Source organism: Scomber scombrus, chromosome 4, assembly GCF_963691925.1.
Source record: "Scomber scombrus chromosome 4, fScoSco1.1, whole genome shotgun sequence".
Lineage (NCBI taxonomy): Eukaryota > Metazoa > Chordata > Actinopteri > Scombriformes > Scombridae > Scomber > Scomber scombrus.
This window is the reverse complement of record NC_084973.1, coordinates 5,475,057-5,495,008: the sequence shown is the minus strand read 5'-3', so window position 1 is coordinate 5,495,008 and position 19,952 is coordinate 5,475,057. Positions and strand designations below refer to the sequence as shown.

Here is a 19,952-nt window from a genome sequence, read left to right as displayed (position 1 = left end):
AAATACACATATGTACACCCATACATACATATATACACACATTTAATACATATACATACATTCAAATATATAAAAAATCAGCATTTAAAAACAAGTAAATAGAATAAACTATTTTTTTTAAATAATAGGAAGAAATTAACAATAATTATTATTATTGTTAATATTTATAAGATAAGAATGATAGGCAAGGGACCTTTGCTCCATGTCATTCCCCTCTCTCTGTCTTCCTGTTTCCTCTCAGCACCTACGCCTTCTACTTTCAAATAAAGGCAAAAATGCTCAAAAACATACAAAACCATGTGACGATAATCCCATTACCAATAACACTCCAATTAAAATTGCGACCTTCCATACTTTGACAATTTTACATTTCTTTCCAGAAAGTTATCAATGAATGTGAGTGTTCATTGAAAAACAGCTGTTAACTCCCACTCACACCTCACCAGCAGATATTTTCACTCAGAAGTCGGATTTTAAGTGTAAATGTTAACGACTGTGTGGTTTACAGAACCCTGCCATCTTATTCAAATTAGCTTCAGTCTGGTTAACACTCGACAATAAAGCTTAAATATCAAGTTTGCATTTCCAATTTTCATTGTTATTTTCATGCATAAGGCAGTAGTGTTGATGCATACTGTGAAATCTGGAGTTTATGTTATTATCTTTACTACAATGTAATCCTATTTGTCCTTTTTTACAGAGATAATGAACGATGTCATCAAGAAGGCGAGAGAAAAAGGAAAATGGAAGGTATGGTCCTTTTGTCCTTTTGTCCCGATGATGTGAGGATAGTCTCTTGATAACAATCGACTTGGCTGTCCCTGTCTGCCTGTGTTTGTAGGTGCTGGTGGTGGATAAAATGAGTATGAGGATGATTTCTTCCTGCTGTAAGATGACAGACATCATGTCAGAGGGAATCACCAGTAAGTACAACAGCTCAGGCCTCCTCACTTCACTTCAGTTGTAGACTTTCATCAAATTTAGTGCTGGTAAATTGAATCCAGTTGAGCCTAAACTGATCCATTTGTGCTTATGAAGCTGAGATGTTTAGAAATGTTGCAGGGGGGAAAAAAGTATATTTATATTTATGAACATGATACTTTAAGAGCCAAGCCCATCTATGTTACACCCACACAGGTGATTTGAATGATTCAGGCTGATTAGATCACCTCTGTACGGGAGTGTACAGCTTGACTGACATCTCCTCTCTTCCTGACTGTTACATTTTCCTCATCTTCCTCATTAGAGCAGGGCTAAAGACAACTTTATCATCCTTTTAAATCCAAGGAGTACACTGACATCTGGTACAGTAATTACCAAGAGACACTGTGGAGATTTCTTGTTTTCTTGTTTGCATTCAGTGTTACTCACTAAAAACACTGTGTGTGTGTGTGTGTGTGTGTGTGTGTGTGTGTGTGTGTGTGTGTGTGTGTGTGTGTGTGTGTGTGTGTGTGTGTGTGTGTGTGTGTGTGTGTGTGTGTGTGTATGATTGAGGTGTAAAAAGGTGTTGAATGCATTTCCTTCCTCATAAAAACATTTTCAAAATTAGATTTAGGCAAGGCAAGTCAGCTTTATTTATACACATCATACACAGGAGCAACTCAGTGTGCTTTACATAGAAACTAAATATCAGAGGATGATTAACAGTAAAAATTGGAAACATAGATAGATAGATAGATAGATAGATAGATAGATAGATAGATAGATAGATAGATAGATAGATAGATAGATAGATAGATAGATAGATAGATAGATAGATAGATAGATAGATAGATAGATAGATAGATAGATAGATAGTCACTTTATTGATCCTAATGGGAAATTCAGGTTTCCATCAGCTCAATATAAGCATGAAAAGTTATGAAGCAATGAACAGCAGACAATGTAAAGACAGTAAAAAGAGGTGTAAGAGTAATAGGCCAATAGATAGATAAAAACATTTTTTAAAAACAACATATGTATTGTCTAAAAATAAATAAGGATACTAAAATTTGTTATAAATACACGTGACCTAATAAAGTTCAAGTTAAAATAAAAACCATTGTACTGGTTAAAAGTGCAAACTAAGAATAAACCGAGTGCATCATAAAATAATGATTAGCTTTAAAACCATTAAAAGGACATACAGTGCAAATGAATGAATAAGAGCTCCATCAAAACACATTAAGCACGAGAAATGTTTTTAACCTGGACTTAAAAATATTCCCATTTAGAGCTGATTTGAGTTCTATGGGTAAGTGTGCAGCATGACATCTGAATGCTGCTTCACCATGTTTAGTTTGAACTCTGGGCTCCACTATCTGACCTGAGTCAGTAGATCTCAGAGCCTTACTGGCTTTATATTCTATTAACCTGTCATTCATGTATTCTGGACCTAAACCATTCAGTGATTTACAGTAATTACTATTAGAATGGGCTGATTGCTTATTAATTGACAAATGTATGATATATATGTCTATATAGAGTTCATCTTTATTAAATGCAGCAGTTGCAAGTTTTCTTTATTTAATTTAAAGTCTAAATAATGACCTTTGTGAGATGAATGTGAAGTATACTGTCAACTTTGTACACCGTCAAAGCCCAATTTCCACCGGGTCCGTAAGCGGCGCGTTACGGCTGCGGCGTGGTCACAGGAGCTGATAGGTTCCACTGACACATGATAGAAGCACAAAAATCAAAGGAAATTACCAAATCAACTCAATTTGAGCAAGTTAACAAAATCGGGCCGTTTAGTTGTGCTGCTACTACAGTAATTACGGTAGACTAAAGGCACTCGTTCGGATTTGATTGGGCTGCCGTAATTACTGTATTAACAGTGCAACTTCATTTTAAAAGGCAGATTTCTCTCCCAGAGCACGCTCCGCTCCACTGCCGTAATGCTCCCGGTGTCAACGGAGGTGACGGAGCTAAACCGTGGCGCAGCCGTTCCGCGCCGCTGACGGACCCGGTGGAAATCCCCAGTAAGAGACATCCACATTGTCCTCAGTCTCAAGTCAGTTAACAAGTGAATTCATCATGAGGTAATAGAGAGGATTGGTCATTATTAATTAGAATACTGAGCAGTGACAAAATGTTTTTTGTGAATAACAGACGGTTGCATTCAATTGTACAAAGGTTCTGTATGAACATGAAAAACACATTTAATGCAGTGATGTTCTTATAAATAGGTTATTGTTGATAGATTATTGCTGATTACTCTTTTCTTTTGCTCTCCAGTTGTAGAAGACGTAGGCAAGAAGCGTGAGCCTCTGCCCAGCATGGAAGCCATCTACCTGATAACCCCCTCAGACGAGGTCAATGTCACAGATATCGCTCTCACTTTGCAATTTTGTCCATAAATTTGAAAAAAAATAAAAATCATCATGGATAATCATCTGATGATTATTGGAAGAAAAACATTTGTACTTGTTTGTTATTTATTCACCATTTCTTTCCATGAATGTGTCTTCGAACACTGATTCCTTTTCACATCAGTCAATGAGTCAACACATTGTTCTCTCCTGTGTTCTCTTAGTCTGTTGAGGGTCTGATTGATGACTTCAGAGACCCGCAGTCTCCGAGGTACCGAGCAGCTCACGTCTTCTTCACTGACAGTGAGTAACTGCCATCCGAAACCACAAAATATAGATATATAGGAACATTAGTAAACTCAAAGTTCATCTGGTGACTCCTTTGAAATACACACTCGCTGATGTTTATACTGCACATAGTCTACTGAGCAGCTGCTGAAGGAACAATTATACCAGTGAAATAAACTTAATATAAATGTAACTGCAATTGTGAGTAAGTGGAAGGTAATAACTTGATCCCTGCTTCATCATAACCTCAGACACTACTTTACTGTCACAAGCTGTAGAGTATTTACACCAATGCTTCACCTAAAGATGATACATTCTGCCCAAAAAGTACATTTTGTTCAGTCTCTCTGACAGAACTATTTGTTCAAATGCTCAAACAACCACAGTTTGCTTTTCTTTCTAGACAAATGGGCACAGCTGGAATTTGTAACTGCACTGCGTCCAAAATATTGTGTCCAAAGTTTGGACGTGCACACGTGTACATAGATATTTATTTATTTTAAAGAAACCTAATCAGAGAGGTGCCTGGGACAGTCAGACTGATCTGAACAGGCTCCGTCCTTAATGCTCTCCACTTGAACAGATGCTGATACTGTAGGGGAAGAACACACTAAGTCACAAACTAAGATGCAGCCATGGCTAAAAGGAGCAGTGACAAATGTCATTTCATTTTCCTGCACTTCAACTGTTATTTCATACCTCTAATTTAGAATGATGCCACCACAGAGATGTATGCAGATGATTCCCCAATATATATGACAGCCAGATTGATCAAATGGGGGTTAAAAATTGGCAGACGCATGGCTGCTATAAAACACTGCTTAGCTATTTAACCAAATGATCAGTGCAAGCATTAATGTTCTTACAGTTAGATTATTGTTCAGTGATTTGGTCCAAGACAACAGAGAGTCATTTGTAATATAAGACAATGTTTTCTCTTAAATATGTGACATTTAAAACCCTAATTTATTCAGCCAATTAAGTGAATTCATGCATATTGAAACAGTCAGTACTGAGATAATGTTGTATCTAACTCATCATGTTTTTGTGTGATTCTTTGCAGCAATCCCAGACTCGTTGTTTGGACTGTTGACCAAATCCCGCGCTTCCAAAGCCATGAAGGCCTTGACTGAGATCCACGTCGCCTTTCTGCCCTATGAATCTCAAGTAAGACACCATCCACACTGAGATTAGACCGGCAGCAGCCGCTGTTTAGAATTATCTGCCTCAGGTGTGATAGAGGTCTGGAAGGATTTCACTCAACCGTGTGTAGAATCTGTAGTGACAGCTGCATCATTAGTACGGCTGTGTTTGGAGTTCAGAGATGAAAATCACCAAATCTTCTGCTCTAACCTTTACTTTACTAATACAAGCACAACACAAGGTAACACAAGCAGGCATAGTAATTATTCCATTAGTACCACCAAGGGCCCCTGGGCACTGAGGCCCATGTCCCCCAAACAACTTTTCTTTTATTCTGACTGGATAACTCTGCAGTTGGATGGAAACCTTGTAACTCCAAATTTAGTTTTGGAAATAAAAGGTTTCCAACAGTGACCATAAGCAGCGAGAAAACCACTTCATTTAGGGCTCCTTTCTGATTGCCTGTATAGTAGATCCGGCCATGCCTGTGTTTTTATCCTTAAACTGTCCAACTGCACATTACCAACAGTCTTGGAAATCATGGTTTAGTCATTTTGTTTCCAGGTGATAGACAGTATGTGAGGACAGAAATACCACTGTTCCATCTATAGTATATCATTTGAAAAGTGCTGAATCATCGTACAGATCCCCACAAAAATCATACATTTTTGTGGGGATCTGTACCGAACAAAGATGTATTTTTAAGCGTGTAGAATAGAATATGCAGGATAGCACCACAACAGTGTGTTCATTTATTTTTAAGGACATCACATATTAAAGGACAGGTTCACAAATGTTCAAGTCTGTCTTGAAACAACAGTCAGGTTCACATATGAACAGTGAAAGAGCTGCTCTGTACTCTCAGCAGCATTATGTGAGCCAATTAATAATGTTCACAATGTTTTTTTTAATGGAATACTTCAACATTTTGGATAATACAATATTCTTGTAATCTAGGTTGTGTTGTACAATAATTCATATTATCATCCCCTAAACAAAATGAGAAAGTGTTGCAGCAGTAGGAGGGACAACGAGGCTCACTGTGTTTTGTGTTGGATCAGCTTTAGTCTTCAATCCTCTGCTGTTGTCCTGTAGTTTTAATCCTGAGGGGGGTGGGTGGTGGTGGGTGATGACTGGCCACACTGACCCCACCTCCCTGCCCCCCCCGCCCATGATCCGTTTACCTGATTGGCTGACCAGAATAACATTCATTCCCTGTAGCCAATGGGAGTGCAGATAAGGTGTGTGTGACAAGAGAAAGCGCAGGGATTGTTATCATGTGATGGAGTCAGTAACAGATGGGTGCATGTGTGTGCGTGTTTGTAAGATTGTGAGTGTGGAAAAGGGATCAATGTGTGTTGTTTTTTGTAAGGATTTTTTTAGTTACTATATTCAATTTCAACATTTTCAGGTTTTCTCATAACTCAACATTTCAACCCTAGAGAGTTATTAGGGGATATTACATGACTTTTTTGCTTTTGTGACAAATCAAGGTAAATGAAGTTACCATATATGATTCCTCACCGGTCTATAGGGTAAAACATTTACCAAAAAGTCTCTATATAAAAACTGTAAGAGAAACACATATCAGCTTAAAGGAACATTTATTTAGAACCCTTTTTCTTGAGGTACTGATACTGGCACTGAACATTCATATAATATAGTTTTTTATTCATTCAATTATTTGTGATATTTATTTTTTATGATTGAATTATAAGATAAAATAAGTACCACCAGTACTTTCATTTGTCAATATTCTTTGTTTTCAGTGGATCTACTGTTGTAACAAGTGGGCTTGATATTGACTCAGAAACCTGGGAGGAAATGTTCCTAAATGAATGTTACTTTAAGTTTAATATGTGTTTCTTGTTCGAACATATAAATAATAATAAGTGAAAAATAGCATTATAAATATAAAAAAATAAATAAAACACCATTTATATCTTTATAGAGTATAATTAAGCATATGCATTCATTCCTGTGTGAAACACAGGCCATCCACATGTTGGATCTGTCCATTGTGAAACAAGTGTAGCGTTATAAAGGAGTACATGCTGCGTGGGTTGTGATTGGACCATATGTTGTCTCTGTGTCCAGGTCTTCTCACTGGATAGAGTGGATGCCTTTCAGGACTTCTACAGCCCCTTCAAGGCTGACGTGAAGAACAACATGCTGGAGTCTTGTGCTGAGCAGATCGCCACCCTCTGTGCCACTCTCAAAGAGTATCCTGGAGTCCGATACAGAGCGTGAGACTCATATTTTATTCATTCTAACACCTCATCAATGCCACTGGGCTATCATCAGTAAATCATCCCTTCATACAGATGTTTCACATTCAAACCATCTCGATGAGTATAAGCCCTATACTTACCTGGTAGGCTTTTAATGTGAAAGAAAGGAAGTGTTGAGTTTCATTGGTGGTAGCATAACAGCAGTCTAAAAAATGAAAGTGAAAGCAACAGGATGAAATGAGTGAAGCTAAGCAGGCTATTTAAAAAAAGAGAAACTGAAGGACTTGGAGAGTGTGGCAGGAATCTGTTGTTGCACTGATGGAAATGAATTCACTCAAAATGGTTAGGGTTTGACCCAGCCCAGTGTCTGCTTTATTAGTTTGTGCTGGCCATGGATACTATTTGAATACAGGCTTTTATTTGACATTTTAGGGTAATAATGTTATAAAAAGACACACAAAGCATCTGGAAAACATATTCACATCTCACTCAAGTCATAAGTCAGATAGCTCTTCTATTTTCCGTAGCATCAGAAATGATTACACTATAGCAAACATCTTGTAAATCATCTAGGTATCTGAGTGTTCCCACAGAACGCACGATTACACACAAAGGCAAATACGCGAGTAGATGTGACATTAAAAACAGAATCCGCTGTGACTCTGTATTTGTGTGTCTTGGTTCAGGGAGTACAAAGACTGTTCGGTTCTGGCCCAAATGCTTCAGGAGAAGCTGGATGGTTACAAGGCTGATGACCCCTCCTTGGGAGAGGTACGTTGAAAATGAACCATGTCGAAACTGGTTATAACCACAGAAAAGTGCAGAATTTTAACGGCAAGATGAGCAATTAGAAATATATACATTTTATTGAGAATTTAGTATTTAATGGTTACACCACTTACACATGTTTGCCATAATCCTCTAAAAATTTGGTGCAATTTGGACATGCAATACTTATATATTAATAAATATTCAATACACCAGCGATCAGTGGGCTGCAGAGCTCTGCTGACTGACTCCAGCATGTCAGGGAGAGAGCAGAGACAAGGTAGACAGCAGACCTTTAAATCGAGAATGGACACTCTGACCTTATGTCTAGATGGAAAGTGTATTGTTAGCAGCATGTTTAGCAGATCAGCAGAGAGTGACTATACAGGAGGCGTTCAGGTACGTGGTGGAGCATAGGTCACCTGCATTTTAGAACTGAGAGAGATGGAACTGACAGAATGACAGGGGGTAACTGCAGAGAAAGTGGCAGAGGCAGGATCTGAAGTGAAATGTGAGTGTGCTCAGTGATGTCTCTTTCGGATGCCTTCAGGGTCCAGACAAGTCTCGCACTCAGCTGCTGATCCTGGACCGCGGGTTTGATCCAGTGACCCCTGTCCTGCATGAGCTCACGCTGCAGGCCATGGCCTACGACCTGCTGGGCATCGAGAACGACGTGTACAGGTAGAGAACCAGAAACGTTACCGAAGGAGGTCACACAGCTGTCAGGATTTCACTGAACACAGGCAGATGCTGTCATTTCAATCATGTAATAAAGACACAAACACACGCACACTCTAAACTCTGTAAACCTGTCTCACCCCCTCTCTCAGTTTTGAGACCAGCGGGATGGGGGAGACGAGGACAAAGGAGGTGTTGCTGGATGAGGATGATGACCTGTGGCTGAGTCTGAGACACAAACACATCGCAGAGGTGTCGACGTGAGTGGCTTCAACTCACACTCTCACTCTCACTCACACATACACATACACATACACATACACATACACATACACATACACATACACATACACATACACAGCATATGTACAATATGTGGAATTAAGAAAACACAGATGCACCTTCCTCTATCACATACCTACACCTTTGTCACATAGTCCTATTTAGCAAAAAGAGACCCTACTCTGTTTTCATTCATCAAACACACTTTCCATTTCCTGACTTTTATTTTGTCCTCTCCTGTCTTCCTGTCCAGAGCCGTGACTCGCTCTCTGAAAGATTTCTCTGCCAGCAAAAAGATGAACAGTGGAGAAAAGGTAGAGGACACACTGTATCGCTGAGCTCTGGTTTCAGGATGTGTTACTGTGTTACAGCTTTCACCACTGTCCTTCACACACTCACACAGAGGTAGAAGAACAACCTCAAGATTCAAGCCTGGAACTTTACTATGGTGCACATTACTGGAACATATTTACAGTAAAATGACTTAACCCTTACGTGCTATTCAGGGTCTAATTTGACCCATTTTTACATTTGAGAGAAGAAATAACACCTTCAAAACTTTGTCTTTTAGCCAGACATTTGATTCATCTGGTATACACTGTACAATATTGTATTCTAGTTAATTTAATATCATATTTTAAACTTCAAATTCATTCAGATGAAAAGCTGCATTTTGATTTGTGTGTTTTTTGCCCTATGGACAAAGACAGACACTCATGACAAATATGATGAGTCTTGACCGCTTGTAAATATTAATCTAAGACTTATTAAAGTCTTAGTACAAGGCTACAAATACCATTTAAGAATGAATGTATTCCTGCATGAGGCCTGATATCCTTTCTGATCTAACTTCCTGAATCTGAGCACCAGCCAAACAGTTTTCCAAGCAGTTGTCAGGACTTGTATTCACCAGTCATGATCAGTGCATCAATACGTGAGCAGAGGTGGAGCTGATTAAATTCCTAACTATTATATTGGTAGTCAGATTCATCTGCTGAAAGCTCCAACATAAAAACATGTGCCTATAACTGAATGTAAAAAACCTTATTTTGCAGTTACAAATTCAACCTGTTCTTACTTAAACCGAAATATTCTACAAATGAGTGTCTGTAGAAATAGAGGAATAAGGTATAATGTGAAACAGAAGAGAACTTGAGAAAAGTTGATTTGAATGTTGAATTATTTTTAAAAACTTCAAATGAATGGACTCTAAAGGCTGAAATAGAAAGAGAAAGATGTTTTTCACTGAACAATACATCATGTTGTGGAATATAATTACATTTTTTATATTTTACATCTGCAAAATATGCTTAAACTGTAGCTTTCAGGTGATTTATATCATTTCATCTATCTTCCAGACCACCATGAAGGAACTGGCTCAGATGCTGAAGAAGATGCCTCAGTATCAGAAAGAGCTCAGCAAGGTAAGAGCTGCAATGTTCCTGTACAGTCTAACACCTCAGGTTGCAATTTGATGAGTGTTTTCATCCAAAGTAGATCAGGTTAAAGATCCAGCTGCCAGATTTACTGTACAACTTGATTCAATTTAACTGTCCACCAGGGCTGGGCGATGTGGAAAAAATCAAATATCACAATATTTTTGACCAAATACCTCAATATGGATATCGTGACTATTGGTGCCTTCACATAATATTTATATAGTGACAGTTTTGATAAATAATCATCAGTAATGTGGATAAAATGAGTATGTAAGTATGTAAATGCAAAAAATAGAACAGCTAGAACAGTCTGGTAAATTCATAACATGACATCATTTTACTGTAAAGCAGCCTTTAAAAGCAGGAAAAGACAAATCTTACGTTGTATCACGATATCCAAAATCTATCTAGTGTCATATCACGATATCGATATAATATTGATACATAGCCCAGCCCTACTGTCCACTCACATATATACATATATGGATATTGCATGTGTGGAGACCTGGATAATCAGGTTTAAATCTTTCTTAATAAACTGTCTTTCAGCAAAATGTATCTCTTAACACTTTATTTTCTGGAGCTCAACTTTATTTTGAAGATTTCCCATCCAGCAAATATTACTGATTGTTCTCTGTGTGTGGAAAACACACTAACAGCATGTGTCTTCTCTGACCTCAGTACTCAACCCATCTCCACCTGGCTGAAGACTGTATGAACCGCTACCAGGGAACTGTGGACAAACTCTGTCGTGTAGAGCAGGTAAGTCAGACAGACGATGATGATGTCATTTAACCTAACTAGCCTCGCCGTGTCCAAAGCTGCAGCCACAAAAGGGTTCATACCCACGTCTTTCCTCTAACACCCGAAGCTGAATCCCTCGCTCTCTCCCTCCTGTCTGTTAAGGATCTGGCGATGAGCACGGATGCAGAGGGAGAGAAGATCAAGGATCCCATGAGACTGATTGTACCCGTTCTACTGGACACCAACGTCAGCGTGTCTGACAAGATCCGCATTATCCTGCTCTACATCTTCCTGAAGAATGGTCAGATATCCACTGTTTATTTTCTATATTCTATTGATTTGTTTAGTTTGTCCAGTCGGTTCTCCTTCACATCAGTAATGACATTGGGAAGATCCTGCTGAATGATGAGTAAAGCACTGTTCTGGTATTTTGCTGTAATTCTGAATTGAATCTCAGATATTCATACTGTATATTCATGTTTTATTCTTTGGTTTCTTTAGTGCTCCATCCTCACTTTCCCTCATGTCTACATGTATGACAGCATATGCGTGAATGTGCATTCTGTCATGCATGTGTGTGAGTGTGTGTTGCATGTATGGATTGTAAAGATCTGCTGCATGTGTTTGTGAGTCAGGTGTGTCTGAGGAGAACCTGTGTAAGCTGCTTCAGCATGCCAACATCCCACCAGAGGACAGTGACATCATTTCCAACATGGCCCACCTGGGCATGCCCATTATCTCTGAGGTGAGCCGTCCTGGCCCAGGACCCGAGTCTCATCCTGAACTCCCTAAAGTGTTTAGTGTTGCAATTTTTTGTATAGAAACAGAGAAAAGTTCTTAGTGAGGGTCAACACTGGATGCTACGCTTCCCATGATCCAACCAGTGTCCTCTGTTAGAACCTCCCTTACTGACTCAAAGCTTTTCAAACTCCAAGCATCCACTTGTAGACATCTGCTTCACACCTCAAGAGAATAGCTTTTTTAAAAGATTGTGTCATTTTCAGGTGGAGATCTAATATATACCTATATCCACTTGTCTTTTAACCCTTGCCTACTGTTTGGGTCAAATTTAACTGCTGTAAAAACACCCTAAATGTCTTATACTACTACTATATACTTGATGACTTTCCTCAAGTGGCCCAAAATGCACAAAAATTAAAATATTTAAAAATGTTATACTTTTGTATAAGTGCTACAAATTATCTCTGTATCTATTGACATGTGTTTTAGTGAAATGAATAGTTGATAGTTTTAATAAGTTAGTAGTTATGAGGATTTCTTAACTACTGAGTGTTAGAAAGCGAAAGCATTATTGATGAGTGTGTCGCCACAGGTCACTGTCAAGAAAGCCAAGAAGCCCGACCGCAAGGAGCGAGTCAGTGAGCAGACCTACCAGCTCTCCAGGTGGACTCCTCTCGTCAAGGATCTCATGGAGGTAATCTCCTCTCCTGTTACCTTGACCTGCATTTAGTGCAGTACGACTACAAACTTCTACCGACATGAGACATCTTTCTAAAGTGCTACAGGATAGCGGCTTTAACTGCAACAGATATGCATGTTGACAAGGTTTTAATAATGTTACAAGTAGTGATAATTCTTTACAAGTACAAAACAAACTGAACAGATGAGCCAACAAAACTGAACTGCAAAGTGCAAAACTGAGTCCATGACAGATAGGGTTGAAAAATTCTGGGAAGTTGGAAACTTTCCATGGGAATTAACATGTGGGAATTAACAGAAATAAACTGGAAATGTACATAATTGCATGTTAGTCTATAACAGGGAACTTAAATGTAGTTAGAAAAAAACATCTTGTAGCATAATCTTGTTTAAAACAACCAGATTTAATGCAAATTCAGTTGAATAACTTCCCTATTCCTCCATCACATGCACATAGTACATTACTTACTGCAGGGCCACACCCCCTACATGCACTGTGCATTCCTCCATCACATGCACACATGATTTTCTAGAACCGTGGACTATTGACTATTGAAAAGCCACACATTTGAACCCAATTCTTTCAATGAAAGAATTTATTAAAATTGTATTAGTTTCCATGCATGTATGTCTGCTTATGACAAATCCAAATGTTTATATTTACGTATGTATAGATTACCCCAAATTTCCAGTTAATTCCTGTTCATTCCCATATATTCCAATGGAAAGTTTCAAACTTGAAAACATTTCCAAAAATTCCCCAGCTTAACTTCCCATGGAAAGTTTCATTTTTTTCATTTTTCAGAAATGTTCTGCCCCTTTGCAACCTTAATGACAAATCTGCAGTGTAACAGACTCTCAGCAGGATTGGATGCTGGAGATGTGAGGGTGAGAAAAGATGCATCAAAAATCATCCTCCTTCTCTCAGCTATAACTCAGTCAAATCTTAACAAAGTCTTACACTTCATGAGGACATCATAACCTCTGGTGTCCATCACCAATAAACCTCCAAAAACCCAATTAGAAATCTTGAGGTTAAAAAAGCCGCAGAACCTTCCTGAGAATCATCACATTTTTACGTGTCAACAAATCTGGTGTAAAAAGGTTGTATCTGATATTACAACAGTCCATGTGATGCTTTTAAAATGTCTTGCTCTTATATCAGTTTTCTTTATTGTACTTGTTGTAGCATGTTTCCATCTATCAGATCAGCAAAAACAGTTTGACTTCCTCCAGTTTCACACAAAAGTCAGATTTCACACACAGCTGGTAAAATACAGCAGAAGGAAGAAACTCAGAGAGCCTCTTCAAAATACAAGGATGCTGCTCCAGATAGGATTTCAATTACAGGAGAACCAGTGAGTCCCGAGTGAAAGTAGGTCATTTTGACTGGAATTAATTGGGAGTGAAAAATGACCAACATATACTGTATGCTCCAGACCGGATTCAAATCACTGACCAGCACATAATGTTGGAATCACCCTACTTCCCCCAGAGACATCAATCTAGTCTCTATAAACTGAGCCTAAATTCACCTCTCATGTAAACTTTGGCAACTTGTGTTACAACAGGACGCCATTGAGGACAAACTTGACATCAAGCAGTACCCGTACATTTCCCAGAGACAAGCAAGTTCCAAAGCCAGCGCTCCATCAAGGTTAGTCATTTTATGTGTATTACTCTAACCTTTAAGTAACAAATGACTTCAATAAGAGTTTAACATTATTGACAGCACTGGTAAAAAAAAAACTATCTTTCAATATTTTGTGTATCTATGTGTTTCTCATTTAGCAGTGCTCGCTATGGTAACTGGCACAAGAACAGGGGACCCACGGAGATGAAGACGGGCCCCAGGATCATCGTCTTCATCATCGGAGGAATCACCTACAGCGAGATGCGCTGCGTGTACGAGGTCACTCAGGCCAACGGCAAGTGGGAGGCCGTCATTGGTGAGTCCACTGCTGTCCTGTTAGCAGTCTTTAAAGGGTTAATTGGTTGATAACAGCTGATATGTGTGGCTGTGGAGGAGCTTTAACCCTGATGATGTGAGCTGGAGCTTGATGACAACACATCTGTACCAGAATCTCTGTATTAGAAAGTTGAGGAGTGGAATTTGAAAGAAGACAGGAGGGTTATTTAAGATGCTGTCGAGCTGCAGTATGAAAAATGTAGGATCCAGGGTTTGTTGCTTGAGGTTTTTTTTCTCCCAAGTCCTAAAACTTTATTTAAATTTTCATTTGATTTTTTTTGGCAATAAATTGCACATAAAGTGTAGGTAGGTAGGTACCTATATTGATCCCCCTAGAGAGAAATGTATCTAAATAAATAATAAATAATCTAATCAATTAAAATACTATATACAAAACAGTCTCTGTGTAAAATAATCTGTAACTATAGTCTTATTAGTGGGAGTGGGAGGTACTGGGAGGGTATAGTATCTTACTTTACTCTAACCTTAATATTCATGGGGGTTAACACTAATATAATATTACAGTGGCAGGACATAATTTGTATTTCATGTATATACATAATATACATAATATAGGGTTTTCAACTTGTAAAGTATTGATCAGCTTTATGATCATTTGTAATAAAAATACATAAATTGGGGACACTAAGATTTTCACATTTTTACTGTATGGCCAAAGTATGAATTAAACTTTATTTTTTAAATGTATTTGAACATAAAGAATTACAATTTTAACCCTTACATACTGTTCAGGGTCAAATGTGACCTATATTTACATTTGAGAGCTGTAAAATACATCCTATACACATTTCTATTAGCCAGACTTTTCCTAATGTGAACCCGAATATACAAAAAAAAATCATCATATTTTTATTTTTGTGCAGCTGATACACGTTTTTATATATACTCAGCTGTACATAAATTCAAAATAAACAAACATTATAATATAACATGACAGACTTCTATCTTCTATTCTATTCCCTCTGATCTAATACTCATTACATAATTCATATAGAGGCTTGACAATAGTTTTTGTGAATATATCCTGGTATAGATAGATAAAAGCTGGGTAATTCCTCCTGAGGGTTTGGATCTTGCTGATGTGTCTGTTTGGAAATCTTGTATTTATGTTCCTGTGCTGCTTATTCAGCAGAGCTGGCCTTAATCACGTTGTGTGTGAGAGCTGATATGTTGTTGTGACTCTCAGGGAACGGATGCAGTGTCAGATGCAGGAAGAAGGAGGGAGAACGACTGAATCTGCTAAATCTATCAGCAGGTTGACTTTCATGAGGCCTACAGTCATACTGACCTCTGAGGAAAGCATTAGCATGCAGCGTTTTGTAATTTTCTTATGATACGAATTTCCTGAAGTCATCCTTTTTCACAGTGATGCTGTGTTTCTTATAAGCTTTCATCCAGAGCTCCAGGATTCAGTCAGAGTTCAGCTTTCAGGCTTTTGTCCTCTGTAGGTGGCACCCACATTCTCACTCCAACTAAGTACCTAAAGGAACTACAGCACCCAGACTTCCTGGACCCCAACGCCCCACCAGAGGGCACTGAGGAGCCACCGGCAGAGTGAAAAGATGTTGAGAAGTAAATACTCAAGTCATGATGTGATTTGTGAATCCTAGTTTCCCTGTGTCAGCCTAATCATCCTCCATCTTACCCACTTTTGAGCCATTTTAGTATTTGTTGTCTTTTCATCAGTACTCAAATGCTGAATTATCTAACCCTGTTCCTCCTGTCAGTGTTTTTGGTAGACTGTCTTGTTGGTGAACTTCCCTGTAACTTATGCATTCTACACTATGAAAGAAGTTGGACAGTTCTGGTGTGACTGCATCCAATCATTTTTTATAACTTTCCTAAACAATTCAACAATCATGTCCACTTTCTGCAGCATTTGGTTCAGGTGTGTGTGAAGGTGTGGAAATAAGCACGATTTGAACTTCTCTTCACCTCTGTTTTTTTTTCTCCATTCCTCACACCACTACCGCCCTTACTTTTTATGCGTAGAGTGGAACAACACCATGAATGCCAGCAGTGAGAGACGGTCTGAAAGCGAGCTCTGTTATCTACTGTTATTTGTACAATCCGTCATCATACATTTATTGCATCTAGATGTGGTCATATGACACATTGTATGCAGTCCTGTAATATTTTCACAGCACCTATTTTTGGAAAAAGACTTGTTGAAGATGAAACACACTTTCACATTCGTCTCTCACAACCTTGAGATACCATTAATCGAGGAAGAAGCAAGTTCTCAACCTTGAAGCCTTTTCTCTCCCAAAAGTGAAACAATCGTATAAAAGCAGAACAATAAATCCTTCTTTTGTATGAGGAGCTGTTAGGGACATTATTCAGTATCACCATGCATATACATGTGCTTCTCCTCTCTCATAAACATATGCTACTCATTCAAAACTCATTCAAATACTACACTGAAAACCACACACACACACATACTGAAACACTCTCATTAAAACTCTTGAAAGCTTTCACACATACTAGTAAAATGTGCTCATATACACTGTCAAAGTGTGCTCATATAGTATTATGAAATATTTTTATCTAAACTATTTAAAAGCATTTACAGCTACTATTGAAAAAAACTATTTTGTATTATGGCATGGCAGTATTCAAATTTAAATTCAAATCATTCCAACCATATATATTAAATACATACACCAGAACAAAATTGCGTTTCTTAGGACCAAAGTGCAAGAGAAATAGAATAAATAACTAACTGAAATATTATGCATTTAAGAGTCTGATTGTTTGGTATCAGTTGTAACGGAAGGCATTTCAGTTGAACTGAAAGGTAATTGACAAAAGAGTAATGTTCATTCGTTAGTGACAAACACTGATGTCTACTCAGTAGCCTGCAAATAGGGTAACCAAAGCAGTGGCACTACTTAACAATATACTGGTGTCAGTAGCGACCATCAGAACCTTGTCAAATGTGACAACAATTTGGCAGAAAATAACTGTTGCTGTAGGATGTGACTGTAGTCAGCTGTAACTTCCTAACTTTTTATATCAGTTGACCAGAATCAATCAATCAATCAATCAATCAATCAATCAATCAATCAATCAATCGCTCACTCACTCACTCACTCACTCAATCAATCAATTAATCAATCAATCCTTACTTGTACGACAACAAAAGTCATCTCAAGGCACTTAACACATAGAGCAGGTCTAGACTGTACTCTAAAGTGTGCAATACATGCATTTCTTCCCTCCTCCAAGTCTTTATAAAACTATCAAGGTTTGACTTTCTTTAAACACAACATGACTCTATATTTTATATTTTCACCATGTCCACTCCATGTGTAAAAAATATCTATCCTCGTCATGTTTTGGCTAGTCATTTTTCTGTCAGTCTGTGGTGTTGTATTGTACCTTTGTGTTCCCTCCAATGTGTGATTTGTTTCCTTGCAACATCACTGTTGTTTGTCTTTCTTGTGTTGTTTTCTCTTTTCTATTCCCAAATCATTTTTCTTCTATGTGCAGCCACATCCTCACACAGAATGATGTAACTGTACTTTTGCCTCTAAATGTGTTGCTAGGTTCTGAAAATCTTTGCTGGAGATGTTTCAATGCTGATCTGTTGGTGAAGGGCTGGAGTGTTTTCTCCTTCAGTCTTAATACATACAGTTGACAGTACAGTACAGTTATGCACATTGTACTGCTGTCAACATAATAGTTGAATAGCCAAGACCCTAAAATTATCCATGTGATAGGAGAACCTATTGCTGTGCACTTCCAGGACCACATAATCATTGTTGGTAGCACATAACAAACATTAGTCTGTACCATGAGAGGCAAACAAACAAAACGTGAGCTCAGTCACTACAATCCTTAAAGAAACACATAATGGTAGATATTTTTATTTTAAATCTAGATTTTAAGATAACATCTAGATCCTGAATGCGAATATTAAATTTAAGACCCTTAAAACAAAATGTTCTTACTGGAAAAACTGAACATCCGACTCCTTTCAGGGTATTTTAGTACAACCAAAACCTTTGTTAATTAACTTTCATGAACAGAAAACACACTGAAACACACTTATACTTTGTGAATCTGGGGTTACAATATAGTTATGTTACCTAACCAATGTTGTCGCTATGGTAGCGACTTGTTAATCACAATGTAACCATGCCCTAAAGCATACCCTGTTTTATCGTCAAGTATAAATTAAATGGGACCTTAATTTACTAAATTAACGTCATGTTGTATCGAAGAAAGCTTGAAACTAACGATTGAGATCATAAACTCATTAGCAAAGTGTTTACTGAAGGAATAAATTGAGTGTGAAGTAGGGATATTGTACCATAGACTTCCATAAAATCAGACTTCTTTTTGGAGCCAGTAGAGTCACCCCCTGCTGGCCATTAGAGATAATGCAGGTTTAAGGCACTTCCCCATGGGCTTCACTTGTCAGACCTGGAACTACCTGCTTGGTGTAGACAGAGCAGGATATGGCATGTGGCCCTTATGGGTGCATGCAAGAGCAAACCTACATCTATATTGAACTCGCAAATAAAAAACAGACATCCCTGTTTTCCCTGATCTGAAGACCTCAGTCATAAAAACCCAGAATTATCCATCAAGAAAGCTTTTATATGAGTTTCAGATCTACTGACAGTTGAAGCAGTCTGCTTAGCTTTTAGAACAGAATGTTGGAGTGGTCATAAACTGGGGACACATGGATGAGTTTGGAGATCATGACCAATAGGACCCTGTCAGTGAAACATGAGGCAATCCTTCACACATTATTATCTTGTATTTACAGTATTTCACTTGTGTCTTTCAGGTTCAACTCAAATCATCACCCCTTCTCGCCTTCTAAAAACCCTCAAAGATCTGGAGAAAGAAGAGCAGACCAGCTAAGAAGCTCCTGTAGTGCGCTCCACCCCCCTCTACCCCTCTAAGCCTACATACACACAGCAGCAATACAGTCCAAGCTATAACTACCCCCTTCCCCAAGCATGACACATCACATATAGACTCGATGTTGTGTACAATTAAGTTCACTAACAAACCAAACTGTGTTCTGAGTCACCGTGTGTTGAATCTAACAAGTGCGTCGATGTTGGTCAGAATGTATCGGAAGAGATTTGGATTTGTGTTGAATGTTGTCTGTAATGTGTTAATATCTGTGTGTGGAGTAGTTGTAGATGACAGGGTGAGATTCAGGGACTGCAGGTTTTAAATATAAGCTAGTTAAAGTGTACATTGGGACTCCAGTGTTTCACTTATAATGGGACAAATTCCATTAAAGGCTCATGGATTTGATTAATTTTCTGTGTATACACTTCTATAATAATCTCTCCCTCATCAATTACCCATACTCTCCTTTCATTTTATTTTATTTTGTTGGAGCATGCCAGTTTTATTATAGTGCTTTCCACTCCATACTGTGCAAATAATCTGATTAACATTTTCTGACCTTGGAAATGCTTATGCAAGGCTACTCCAATGGTATATTTAGCTGTAGATTCAGCATTTGACAGATAAATATACAGTATAGTTGAGTTTTTTCTTTCCTTTGTATTGTCTCAATACACAGCAGTGTTTTCGGCAGTGTGTTTATGTCCTGTAGAGGTTCACAGTGTCCTTTTTCTTCCCAGTGTTTGACCATAATGTTGTCATTTGTCATTATTGTGTAGTG

At 38.2% G+C, this 19,952-nt stretch overlaps 1 protein-coding gene across 4 annotated transcripts in view; it reads left to right on the top strand.

Annotated features, from left to right (window-relative positions):
* Positions 1-19,171, top strand: part of stxbp1b (syntaxin binding protein 1b) — a 28,069-nt gene extending 8,898 nt beyond the window's left edge. Inside the window, exons 2-19 of one of the 4 annotated variants that reach the window (XM_062417339.1) lie at positions 701-750; positions 842-923; positions 3,217-3,293; positions 3,515-3,593; positions 4,651-4,745; positions 6,819-6,967; positions 7,639-7,723; positions 8,271-8,401; positions 8,551-8,658; positions 8,934-8,994; positions 10,039-10,104; positions 10,801-10,881; positions 11,026-11,164; positions 11,499-11,608; positions 12,197-12,298; positions 13,875-13,960; positions 14,098-14,252; positions 19,095-19,171. In XM_062417339.1, coding sequence (XP_062273323.1) covers positions 701-750; positions 842-923; positions 3,217-3,293; positions 3,515-3,593; positions 4,651-4,745; positions 6,819-6,967; positions 7,639-7,723; positions 8,271-8,401; positions 8,551-8,658; positions 8,934-8,994; positions 10,039-10,104; positions 10,801-10,881; positions 11,026-11,164; positions 11,499-11,608; positions 12,197-12,298; positions 13,875-13,960; positions 14,098-14,252; positions 19,095-19,171 — 1,733 coding nt within the window. Of the gene's footprint in view, positions 1-700; positions 751-841; positions 924-3,216; positions 3,294-3,514; positions 3,594-4,641; positions 4,746-6,818; positions 6,968-7,638; positions 7,724-8,270; positions 8,402-8,550; positions 8,659-8,933; positions 8,995-10,038; positions 10,105-10,800; positions 10,882-11,025; positions 11,165-11,498; positions 11,616-12,196; positions 12,299-13,874; positions 13,961-14,097; positions 14,253-15,741; positions 15,852-19,094 lie in introns of those variants that run through there. The other 3 variants (XM_062417338.1, XM_062417337.1, XM_062417336.1) reach the window with 3 other exon arrangements.
* Positions 19,172-19,952: the final 781 nt, after the last annotated feature.